The following is a 12,844-nucleotide window of genomic DNA, read 5'->3' as shown; positions in this document are numbered from 1 at the left end:
TTTATAGCTAATCACATAATTGTTTAAATACAATTTATTGTGTTTTTGTGTATAATGGAAGAAAATGTCATTATGACAGTTAAAAAAGGGTTCTTGAAAACATATATTATTTATTATTCATTTCGTAGCAACAGAGAACTGACTGAGCTATTATTTAATGACATATTTTTAAACTTAAGATGTATAAAAGATTTTACAACGTTCTAACATTTGATTAAAATTACGGAACTTTGGAAAAACTTTTAATAAATTTAATACAATATTTCTGAAACATAATTAAAATAAAAATATAAGTTCCTTTTAAAGAAAGTTAAGTTCAAGGTCTCGAAAAGAATTAGTTTTCATTGAAGATCATTCACGTGGCAATTTAATATAGAGTGATTAGAATTTTTAATAAGTTTAGTTACACAATAATTTATTTCAAGTGAAGTTTCATGTGGCTATTAAATATAGATTATCGACCGACTAATTTCTGCGACACAATTAATTAGATCCTTGACCGAATTATCTCAACAAGCATCGTAATAAACTTTACTAATACAAATTAAAGCTAGTATCTTAGAATTAAGCATGTGAAATTGGCCTGGACGAGCGGGTTCAGTAAACAGTGAGAACATGTTCAGGTCAATATGAGTTATGAACGAAATGAATTTTGGATCAAAACGAGTTCTGGTCAAATGGACTCAGATCAAAACGTGTCATTTATTTATCAATAAATCTTTAACTTAAACTAAAGAATTCAAAACTTTTTTTTTAACGGCAAACGAATCCTTCAAATGGGCTACTGGCTAAATTCACCGCGTAGCACGTGAACACTCGCCCGAAGGCACGACAGTGCGGTGAGATAAAACCCGTTCAGTTTAAGGATCCAACTAGTGAAAGCCACCTAATCGCCTAATCTTCCATCATCATCCTGGTGCCTCTGAAACTAATGCTGTGGGCAGGAATCGAACCTAGGTCACATGAAACACCAAGTCTCTTCATTATCACGTACTCCACCACTAGCTCATCGGCAAAAAATTCAAAACTTAAAAGTGGAAACAAGTTAGTCTTAAAAATTTTGAAGATAACACAAGAAAAACAATAAAACTAACAAAAATGATGTTATACAATTTGAAGAAATTGAACAATCAACGGAACACTCAGTTAAAGAATACGATCAAGAACGCAAGATGTTTATTAACCCACATTTGATCTAATTATAATACCTTAATCAAATGGTACACAAAACGGGAACACCACGGGCAAGCCTGCATATACACTGCATCAAACCCTTTGGATAGGTAAAGGACTCGACCTTAGGTCAGGCTCAACTCTTCAGACACCATACACCAGTCATCCATTCTTGTATATCATTCCTAGAATAGAATGACAAAAACGACCAAAAATAATTATAATAATAAATAACAAAAACAAAATTCGAAACTTAATAAATTTTTTTATCAAAATAATAGTATTATAGGTAACAGAAATAAAATGCTATCAAACCTATTTATAATTGTAGGGCCAATATTCTATATTGTTATTAGGATTGTGTATGTCATTCTAGTTAGCTTTTAGTCGATGTATTACGTACTCGATACGTTTATTTAGTACGGTTAAAATGTAAACTTTGGAGAAATGGAGACCCTATATAAAGGCCACTTAACACATTTCACCATAACTTATTACAACTCATTCACAAAACTTCCAGTAAATAAAAGTTTCTTTCTCTCTTCTCTTCTTCTCCTACCTTCAAGCAAATAAACCAAACAAATTAAGATCCAAGATCCGAGTGTCGTTGGTGATTTCCGCTAACCAACAACATGGATTGATCCGAGCAAAGTTGTTAGATCCATTCTAGAGGTCCTACAAGTGGTATCAGAGCTTTCGGCTCAACTTTTTGTGGTTTTCGGGTCAAACTTTTTGGATTTTGATCTTAGTTTTTGTTGGATTTGAGGTTGTTTTATGTGAAAAAGTAGGTTGCGGGTTCACGAAAGAAACTCACGGTTTCTTTGGTTTTTGGTTGTGGAAAGTTTGTGAAATTTTTGAGATTTGGTGTGGTGTTTGGTATTTGAGTGTTTGGTGTACTGTTGTTGGTGCAAAGTAAAATTCCACTGGGTCGTGGTTTTATTTTGGATCTAGTCAAGTAGAGCCAAATTTGGATCTAGTCAAATTCCACTCTAGTCAAGTAGAGCCAAATTTGGATCTAGTCAATTAGAGCCAAATTCCACTCTAATCCACTAGAGCCAAATTCCTCTCTAGTCCGTTAGAGCCAAATTTCACTCTAGTTAACTAGAGTCAAATTCCACACATTCTAGTCGACTCAAAAAAAATCCATTCGAGTCGAGGCGAGCTTTTCCAAGTAAAGTTTCGAGTCGGGTTTTTCGAGTCGAATCGTTTCCGAGTCGAGCTTCGCGTCGAGTTAAGTTTCGAGTCGAGTCGAGTCGAGTTGGGTTTTTCAAGTCAAATCGTTTTCAAGTCGAGTCGGTCGAGTCGAAGTAAAAAAAAAATCCAACTCATTCCATTCGAGTTATTAATTAAAAAAAATGTCTTATGATCCTAAACATGAAGGAAATCTGGATATGGGAGGAAGCCGAAAGACAATGTTAAAAGGAGAATTCGACATGTTTACACATATTAAAGGAGAATCGGTTTCCTCTCTCATCAACAGATTTGAGTCACTCGTCACCAAAATAAGTAGTGCCGGTATCATCAATGGTTTGTTTAAGATCAACATGAAGTTGTTGAATTCACTACCTTACACATGGAACATCAATGTGGTTACCATCAAAAGAACCACAAACCTGTATACCATGACACTCTCAGAGTTGGCTTCTACCATCAAGTCTTTTGAAATAATGGAGGATAAGCTCCAAATAAACAATCAGTCCAAAGAAAATAAAGTTGGGACAAATAGTAAACTTGGGACAAGTGCTACAGGTGAAAGCAGTCATGCATGTCCTATTATTCCCGACACATCACCTTGCGATGAGGTAAATCACAATCTTTGTTCTCAAGTATGCATCAACAAAGTCACATACTATAGATATCATCAAGCCGAAGTTTTGAAAGAAAATGCAAAACTTCGTCAGTTAAATGTTGAATAGGTAAAAGCTGACAAGATCTACGTTGATAAGATTAAAACTCACCATGATGATGTGACAAATCTTAAACTTAAGATTTTTATAAAGGAGCAAGATGTTATCTATAATAAAAATATAATTTCTGAACTAAAAGAGGAAATTGAGAATTTGAAACTTGTTGCTTCTGACAAAAAGGAAAAAGAAAAGAAAGTTGAAAGATTTGAAGCATCATCTGAGAAATTGGATGATCTTATTGGAGCCCAGAGAAGTACTAAAGTTAAAGCGGGACTAGGATATGATTATTCAGCGGTACCTCCACCGATGAATGATAATTAAACTAGCTTGCCCCACTTTAGCTATAATACTTTTCCAAACGAGGAAATGGAATACGAGGTTGGTAGAATACCAAAGCCTATGAAATTTGTTCCTGCTGCCTCTTAAACTGCTGCTCCAGTCCCATCATCTAATAAATCTGACATCAATGTGTCTTGTGTAGCAGGTGATGTAAATGATGGTGAATGTGGGACGGTTAACCTGGGTTGTAAGCTAAAAAGAGAGTTAGAACCACGTTTTGAATCATGTGTGGATCTAACCAAAACTATTAACAATCCAGTTTGTAATAAAGTTTGTGAATCCATGGTGGGAAGTTTAAAGTCAGGGTCAAATTATGTATTTTGTGAAAATTCAAGTGATGATAGTTGTACAAACGTTTGCAATGAAAATGAATGTTTTTCTTCTGACTCAGATTATGAAACCGTTTGTGATGAAACTTTTGTTGAAAAATGTATCAATGAAAGTAGACCTGTTGAGGTGAACATATCAAGTTGTTCATCATCAAGTTGTGAGACTGAGGATAATTCAAGTGAAAGTAAAGTTTTTGAAAATGAAAAGCCAAGTACTTCGTGTAAATATGTTCCACCAAATAAACGATCATTTTCTCAAACAACCAATCAATTTAGAAATCCTCAGCCATACAACTTCTGTGACAACAACTACTATGGTCATTATCAACAAAATTTTGTTGATCCATATTACACAAATGTGTTTTATAATCATGTTCCTTTCCAAGGATCACCTTTCCCATCGCACCAACCACATTATAGTTCAGATGAGTTCTATGGCATTCCTAGGAGAAAGTGCTGTTTTGTGTGTGGTCACTCTTCTCACCTTGCAATACATTGCAAGCACTGGTTCAAGTAACAAATTGATATTCAAAGGCGGCTTAGTCAGTCCCCAAAAGGAGCTTTCAGTAGCCCTAATTCAAGGACTGATCAAGCCGATAGTGAACCTGGTGAAATGGATGTGAGATCCAAGGTTAATAAAGTGAAACACAAAAAGAAAACTTTTTGGAAATCTAAAAAGGATAAAATCAAAAAGGATCCTAAGACTATAAAGTCTGAGGATTCACCAAAAACAGTTTCAAAATCAAGAAAAGAAAAGTCCAAAATTGACAAAACCAAGGAACAAGTTTTTACTTGGATTCCTAAGGACTGCTCTTCATCAAGTGAGGCACCAACAAGAAATAAATGGTTTTCAGGAAATAAAATTAAGTTTGGTCGGTTTACGGTTGACCTTCCCGGGACAAAAGTATCCCGGGAACCCATGTCTATTTAAACGCTTAGTGCATGCAGGGTCAATCAAGAAGGACTATCAATAGTATTAGGTACTTACATAGTGATTGCACCTGGCATATGATGGGAGACGAACCCTTGCTATTTGATGCTAAACCATTCGATGGCGGATTCGAGTCTTTCATAAGCGACATGGGAGGACAAAGTTCAAGGAAGGGAAGCCTTGTTTAAATGGTTCAACAACAACTTTTCGAGCGTTTCTCAAACTAACCTCGTCCAACTGTTTCTCTCAAGTGATGGATCCAGCATCAGTTGTTGGGTCTTGGTTTGAGTCTCTTCAACTTTGTCATACAATATGATGATACATGCTTAAGATAGTCCATCTGACAACATCTTTGTTGACCTTTTCACTAAAGCCATCGATCATGCCCGATTTGAATTTCTGGTCGAATTACTCGGCATGATCAATTTTGATTAAAACAACCTATCTATCCTTTCGTTTTAAAATTGTAAATATTTTTAAAATATGTCACAATTTTAGAGGGAGAAAATTGAGTTAAGTTTAACTCACCAAAAATATTTTCACTTTGTAAGTTTAAGAAAAACTAAAATGAGTCATTTGACTTACCAAAAATATTTGATTTTCTTTTAAGAAAATCAAAAAAATGTTTCTAAAAGTACTATCCTGTTTAGAGGGAGCTCCTGCATAGAGGGAGTCGGATATTTAAAATTTTCAAATTTTGAGAAATTGATCCAACCCTTGGAAAATGATAAGAAATTATCTAACGATTCTAGCACATGAAAAGAGTAGATCAAAAGCCAACAAGATCATTGTTTGATGTGTAGATAGGCTTGACAAACAAGTAAGTGTTAGGTGATATAAACTTACATATTTGTCTATGCTAGTGGTTATACGTTTATGATGCGGTTGCATGATTCCGTTGAAGTCATATCAATGAAGGTACAAATGTAATTAAACATGTCATACCCAAGCCTCTCTTTACCTGATCACAGTTGTCTTAGGAAATCTGTGTCAATTTTTAGTTCTTATTTGAGTCAAGAAAAGCAAGAAAAAGAAAAACAAAAGAGTCAGAAAAGCAAAAGAATAAGAGTCAGAAAAAGAGTCAGTTCTAGAGATTTTAAATTCTGATTTATTTCTTCATTTATTTTGACTCAAGCCTTGGACTTTCTACGTTTGTAGTCATACAAGATCTGATTGTTAAGGCCCTGAGTCTTCTGCTTTGTTTTATTTTCTTTCTTTTGTTCAAGCCTTGGACTTTCTCTGCGCGATAATATGGTATTATCCGACCTAATTGTTATGGCCTGAACTTCTGCTTTATTTTAATCTTTCTAGATTGAGTCAAGTGTACACAAATAAAGTACAAAGTGTCAAGTGTGTTAATGAGAATACTGTGATCAACTAAGAAAGGTTTAAGTCAAGTTGAGGTGATATGTCAACACAAACTAGGCCCGAGATATGATCGAATCAGTAACATGTCTGATTAAGTGGGGTCCACATAAGTACCGTGCCTAATTGAACCTCAAATGTATCACGTTGACATCAAAACACTTGTCAAGTTAAACAGGTGGACAAATTATATCTACAATCGACTTTGGGTTCTTGGCATAATAATGTCCAAATAGAAGTGTGATCTAGAACGTTACAGATAATGTGATTCCATGTTGTGATCTTTCTCACAAAAATAATTTAGTAAACTTTTAAGTAAATATTTTTTATATATAATATTAATTTCATCTATACTCTTACCTTATTTTTGTTTTTGTTTTATTTTATGTTTCTACTTCAAAATATTATGTATATATTTTCGCTATTTTAAAATATATGAAAATGCCAAAAATATTTTAAGTTTTTATCGTGTTCGTACATAATTTAGTAAACCTTGTTTTATTCAAAATCACGTGTTTTATTGTCAAGGTCGTTCATGCAAAGTTCGTTGGAAACCCAGGACTTAAACAAATCACTTACAAGTTGAGGGACTGAAATTGGGAGGACCTGTAAACGAATTCTTCTTTGACCCTCGAGAGGGTCTGTGAACGAATCTTATTCGTTCTAACTTCTGTGCGGTTATACATGGACAGGTAGATCAAGATCAAGTCTGCTTGGAGTTGCGGATGTTGAAGCGCTTAAAAGCAAACGAGAACGTGAAATTTGGTGGTTGAACCTAAAAATGAACTAATTGTATCTGAAGACACGGAAAGAAGCCAATCGGCTCAAGAAAGTCAACAAAATGAAAATTAGATGTCGAGCCTCACGCATCTGATGTTTCTAAAATTAGCTGTTGCCAATCCTTTCCAGAAAATAAAATTGAAGTTCAAGTCTACAAGACTTGAAAATAAAGATTTGTTCAAGATCCAATCTCGTTCAAGACCCTGGATCAAGACAAGTACCAAGTTTCAAGAAATAAAGACGAAGCAAAGAACTTGACGAAGGTTCCTCAACATACTCAATCCTAGAGAGAGATTGTAGGGCCAATATTCTATATTGTTATTAGGATTGTGTATGTCGTTCTAGTTTGATTTTAGTCGGTGTATTACGTACTCGGTACGTTTATTTTGTACGGTTAAAATGTAAACTGTGGAGAAATGGGGACCCTATAAAAGCCCATTTCTCCACACAACTCATGCAACTCTCAAGACACAACTTCCAGGAAATAAAAGTTTTCTCTCCATCTTTCTTCTTCTTCCTCCTTTCAAGAAATAAACCAAACAAACTAAGATCCAAGATCCGATTTTGATCTTAGTTTTTGTTGGATTTGAGGTTGTTTTATGTGAAAAAGTAGGTTGCGGGTTCACGAAAGAAACTCACGGTTTCTTTGGTTTTTGGTTGTGGAAAGTTTGTGAAATTTTTGAGATTTTGTGTGGTGTTTGGTATTTGAGTGTTTGGTATACTGTTGTTGGTGTAAAGTGAGTAAAATTCCACTAGATCGTGGCTTTATTTTGGATCTAGTCAAGTAGAGCCAAATTTGGATCTAGTCAAATTCCACTCTAGTCAACTAGAGTCAAATTTCACTCTAGTCAAGTAGAGCCAAATTTGGATCTAGTTCACTAGAGCCAAATTCCACTCTAGTCAAGTAGAGCCAAATTCCACTCTAGTCAAGTAGAGCCAAATTTGGATATGGGTGCATCAGCTTACAACATGGCTCCTAACCATGGTCACTATTTTGCAACCGATTACCAGTACCAGGCCCCGTATCTACACTAAGGTTGTAGGAAATGGTGACAAGAGTTTCGACTTATCTTAACCTCTAGGAGTTAACCCCCCTTGTTGGACTAATCAGATGTTTTTACTGTATTAATATTATGACTAAAAGTATGTTAAGGTTGTGTTTAGTTTTAATACTGGTTGTGTTAAGTGACACTGGAGACATATAATCCTCTAATATATGCACTTTCATGTTAAAAAAAATGTGACTTGCGATATCAAAGTATGAAACCCGTTATATATATTTATGGTCAAGAAAATAATGTCGACGAGAGGTCCGGACACGAGACAAGAGCTTCGAGACGCGCGTTTAGCTTCAACGGGATGAAAGCTTCTAGAATGTTTTTAGTTTGGTTATAAATAGAGCACTTGTTGTGTTTGTTTATGTGTGTGTTTTCCATGGTGAAGTCATCCACCCAAGGGGAGTTCACCTTGGGTGGGTTGGTTCGTTTATGAATATACCAAATCTTTAACCGACAACGAGATCGTTCACTTATTTTATCTTTATATTATTTATGTTCGATCGTTTGATTTCACCACACCCGTCTCAAGCACTTATCAAGAACAAAGCCGTTCGTTGTCGGATCCGGTTTCGGGACCTACAATTGGTATCAGAGCGGATCGAATCTTATGATTCAACTTTGTTCTTGATATTCGGGTTCTATTTCCGCTATTACCCGAACCGAGACGTTAAAACCCGTTGAAGTTAGAAAATAAAGTTTGAAGATCTTGAAAATAAAGTGGGAAATAAGCGTGTTTGAAGCTTCTCCTTGTAGATCCGGATGTTCGGGATCTACAAGTGCCAGATTCGGGCGTTTCGAGAACCGTTCCGCCATACGCCGAAAATCCAGTGACCTTACGGTCCTTCCCGGCGACGATTCCGAGGTTGAAGATGTAAAAAATCAAACTCCGATATGCATGAGCGTCGGTTATTTCTGATGGTGGTGACTGTGTTTTCCGGCAAATCGTTTTTCCGGCCGACATGTTGAAGAAAAGAAGAAGACGGTGGCGGTGGTGGTAGCAGTAGGGGACAAAGGCAACGAAGGGAAGAAGACGTTGTTCATCCCCTCAAAGTTTCTCTTGAGGATCTCTATAATGGAACTTCGAAAAAAAAAAAAAAAAACTTGCTTTCAGGTCATTTTATCTACTCCAAGTGTAAAGGCAAGGGTTCAAAGTCAGGTGCTTCAATGATATGTGCTGGCTGCCAAATTTCAGAAATGAAAGTTTCTATCAGACATCTTGGAACGTCTATGATTCAGCAGATGCAACACCCTGTAACGAGTTGGGTTTAACGGTTTATGACGACATGATCGACTAGATTTGGCTCCCGTGGTGGTAGATCGGAGAGGTTACAGTGGTGTTTGGTTGTCTTACGGCTTGGAGAGTGACCGGAAAATTTTCCGACGTAATGGCTGGTGACCACATACATCTGGCGGCTAATAAATTGTTGCAAGGGTTAGTATGTTTAATTTTCTTACCCCTGGTTAATTTTATTATGGGTTGTTTAAGCAGTTCAAGAAGTGGCCCATTAAGATCCCTTGTGGGTTGTTGGGTTTATTTTAGATTTGGGACATAGACCAGGCTGCTGCTTTATTTACTTGGGCTAAGAAATAATTATTGATCGGGTTGACCAAACTGAAGAAAGTCAAAATTTGTTCGGGTTTCGTCTTATTTAACCGTGTTCAAAGCTCGTTATTTATAAGGCGTTCGAGAAGTTGGATCCGAAAGGTGAGCTTCGAACGAAATAATAAGTTTTGTTCATTTGATTGATGAAGCCGATAATTCGAGATTGATTTGTGGAAATTCGAGCTCATCTCATGCCTATATACAAGCGAGAACTACTTCAACATTAAATATAGATGGGTCATACCTTGAGGGGGTGAATTGAAACGAAGAGGCTTCGATTTATTGGGTGACTTATGAAGATGCGAGACACGGTTTGACAAAGTTTTGATATCACAAGTCAAGGGGGTGCTTGTAAGGCCAAAATGTGACTTGCGATATCAAAGTACAAAACCGGTTATATATTTATGGTCAAGATAATATTTAACGTCGGCGAGCAAAACCGGACACGAAACGAGAGCTTCGAGACGCGCGTTTAGCTTCAATGGAGGAGATCTTCTAGAATGTTTAGTTTTAGTTATAAATAGGACTTGATGTTTCTATTTAAGTGTGTGTTTGTATGGTGTAAATCATCCACCCAAGGGGAGCTCACCTTGGGTGGGTCGGTTCGTTTCTTAATATATCAAATCTTTAACCGAAAACGAGATCGTTTCTATTTATATTATCTTTATGTTATAGCTTCGGTCGTTTGATTTACTGCACCGGTCTCGAGCGTTTATCAAGAACAAAGCCGTTCGTTGTCGGATCCGGCGGTTTCGGGACTTACAATAATAATAAAACAAAATAATAATATAGTTTTGAAACTTTAAAAAGTTGAATAAAATAGTATTACAATTCAAATAAAAACACTCTCAAAATTATATATTATGATAAAATATGAAAAAGTTAAACTAAAAAAAACAATTGAATCAAGTAGTACTATAGTTACTCTTCATCACTATTAAAATTATGCATTTATATAATAATAATAATAATAATAATAATAATAATAATAATAATAATAATAATAATAGTTTCCCATAAGACAAATGAACTCTTTTTAACTAATGGACATCAACCACTTTAGTTTAATATAATTTACTTAACTGAGATACATGACTAATTTTTTATGATTGGTTATAAAATATGTGAAAGTAAAAGAATAAAAAAAAAAGGCTATGAAAAATGCTATAAACTAATTAAAAGAATATAAAAATGTTATGAAACTAAAACAAATAGTCATTAAACATGTGAAACCAAAAAATAAAAAGAAAATGGTTACGAAACCTGTGAAAATGATAGTACATCAAACGATAAAGAGCAAATTGTCACTAAGATTTTCTCACTGTCTTCTATGATAGCACATCTGATGATAAAGAGCAAATTGTCACTTTTCGACTTTCAGTCATTCATCGCCTTCTTCTACAACACACACATATCAACATGTTTACAGGTAATACCATATATCACCATATTATCACAAGATCATTTTAATTAATGTGACCGGCGAAATGTTTAGTTAATAGTGTACTCAACTATCAAACACGTAAATAGCACATAAAAAGAACAAGTATATACCACTACATAACACCTTAAAATTTACGTTTCACGTTGTGGTTACGACACCACTGATGAATTTTCGATTATATAACCTAACCTATTTAGTTAGACGCAACGTCCTATTAGACAAACATACAAACTTATCGTTATCTAAACATTAATTTGAAATTAAGTTGAACTTTAATCCAGCTTGATTAATGATTTCCAAACTACCCTTAATTAGTCGCCAAACTTGCGAACCAAGGAACTACCGAACCCATTAACGTACATGTAATCGGGTTGGGAATCATCAAATCACCAACAATAACCCATTTGAGCATGTTGTTACACAAAACTGACCATCTTCTATCTCTCATCCACATCATACATTCAATCTCTCCTTACATATATGAACAAATGTAAACGAATACAAACAAAGATAAATGAACATGAATGAACACACACAAATGAACACTATTTAGTTATTTTCAATATGTAAACAAGCGTTCATGAATGAAAGAAACATGGTGTTCATGTTCGTTCGTTTAATTAAATGAACAAAAAAAAATTGTTCGTGTATTAAATAAATGAATTAACCCACTGAACGATTCACGAACAGTGAATGTTTGGTTCGTTCACAGGCCTATTCGAAACTGTAAGGATCAAGAAACATGGTGATCTGTGCTGTAAAGTTTAGCTGTGGAGGAACCGTGCAAAAGACACTAAATTTCTAAGTATTTAGATATACAAGATTCTTTATTTTTTTAATGTGATAAAAGTCCACTAGAGCTTACATATACATGAACTTTTCTATGTTGAAATCTACATCATTAAATTCAAAAAATTGATCAATTTTCATAAGAGAGTGAAGCATATTTTCGTTTTCAATTGAATCCTCTAGACGGTTTTGATTCTCGCAACCCTGAGTTGATCCTTTGTTATACTGAATGGTGCTTACTTGAGAGTTTGAGCCATGATTATGTGGATGATCACTTGGTACATCAAAGTCTTGTTGAAACTCATCTAGGCTAATCCAGTCAGCAAATAAAAGTTTCAGTAATTTGCTGATCTGGGAAACTGGTGTGACCGACTGGACTTCGTCAGCAATTGAGGTTGTGCAACTATCAAGTTTAAGATGAACTTGAACATGTTTTGATTTGTCTACTTTTTTCTTGAGGTGGCAATGCCAGTAGTTTTTAATCTCATTATCCGTTCTTCCAGGTAAATGTTGTGCTATCTGAGACCATCTGATTAGCAAAGGTTCAGTTAAAAATCAAATCAAATCAAATCGATCTACACAATAATCTATTCAAATATATATAAAAAGAATGCGAGCAATTATGTACTTGTCGCCTAACAATCCATGAAGGGTCGAAATGGTTTCTTCTTCTTGCGATGAAAATGGGCCACGCTTTAACCCAGGCCTAAGATAATTAGTCCATCGTAATCTGCAGCTCTTTCCATTCCGTTGCAACCCTAAACGAATGAAATGTGATTTGTAAACCCATGTTTTGATGATTAGTATAATTTGCATGCATGAAGTTAATTACCTGCATTAAGGGCGACGGTACTCCAGCAACCATGACCATAGGTCATGACATAATATGTTAGCTTTTGGTCCTCATCCGGTGACCATAATCCCCTCTTGTGCTTTGTCATTCGCTTTTCGGGTAGCTTGCACCTCTTTTTCCAGAAAGATCAAAAGTTTATGGGTTGTAGAATATTTGTTTGTATTGGGTGAGAACTACTAGAGGAAATGGAGAATGAGTTGAGAGACTGTAGATGATCTGGTATTTAAAGGGAACTAATACACATATTAATATATTATAGATTATTTATTCATC

General features: G+C 35.2%; 1 protein-coding gene across 1 annotated transcript; it reads right to left on the bottom strand.

Annotated features, from left to right (window-relative positions):
• Nucleotides 1-11,790: 11,790 nt before the first annotated feature.
• LOC143621088 (transcription factor MYB86-like) lies at nt 11,791-12,659 on the bottom strand. Its single transcript, XM_077092641.1, has 3 exons — nt 12,551-12,659; nt 12,347-12,476; nt 11,791-12,247 (listed from the first exon to the last, which is right to left on the bottom strand). Exons 1-3 carry the CDS (start codon nt 12,657-12,659, stop codon nt 11,791-11,793), a joined length of 696 nt encoding a protein of 231 aa, XP_076948756.1.
• Between the last annotated feature and the right edge of the window lie 185 nt (nt 12,660-12,844).

The sequence above is a fragment of the Bidens hawaiensis genome, unplaced genomic scaffold, assembly GCF_021521415.1.
Source record: "Bidens hawaiensis isolate Kalapana, Puna unplaced genomic scaffold, B.hawaiensis_p1.1 tig00000055_1, whole genome shotgun sequence".
NCBI classification, from domain to species: domain Eukaryota; kingdom Viridiplantae; phylum Streptophyta; class Magnoliopsida; order Asterales; family Asteraceae; genus Bidens; species Bidens hawaiensis.
Note: the sequence above shows the minus strand (reverse complement) of the source record. Positions and strands in the feature narration are given on the sequence as shown.

Excerpts from the sequence above, each read along its gene's own strand:
- LOC143621088 (XM_077092641.1), bottom strand. The coding sequence starts at position 12,659 with ATGACAAAGCACAAGAGGGGATTATGGTCACCGGATGAGGACCAAAAG. Across the intron at positions 12,477-12,550 it reads TACCGTCGCCCTTAATGCAG|GGTTGCAACGGAATGGAAAG; the intron begins GTAATTAACTTC and ends TCATTCGTTTAG. Across the intron at positions 12,248-12,346 it reads CATGGATTGTTAGGCGACAA|ATGGTCTCAGATAGCACAAC; the intron begins GTACATAATTGC and ends TTTGCTAATCAG.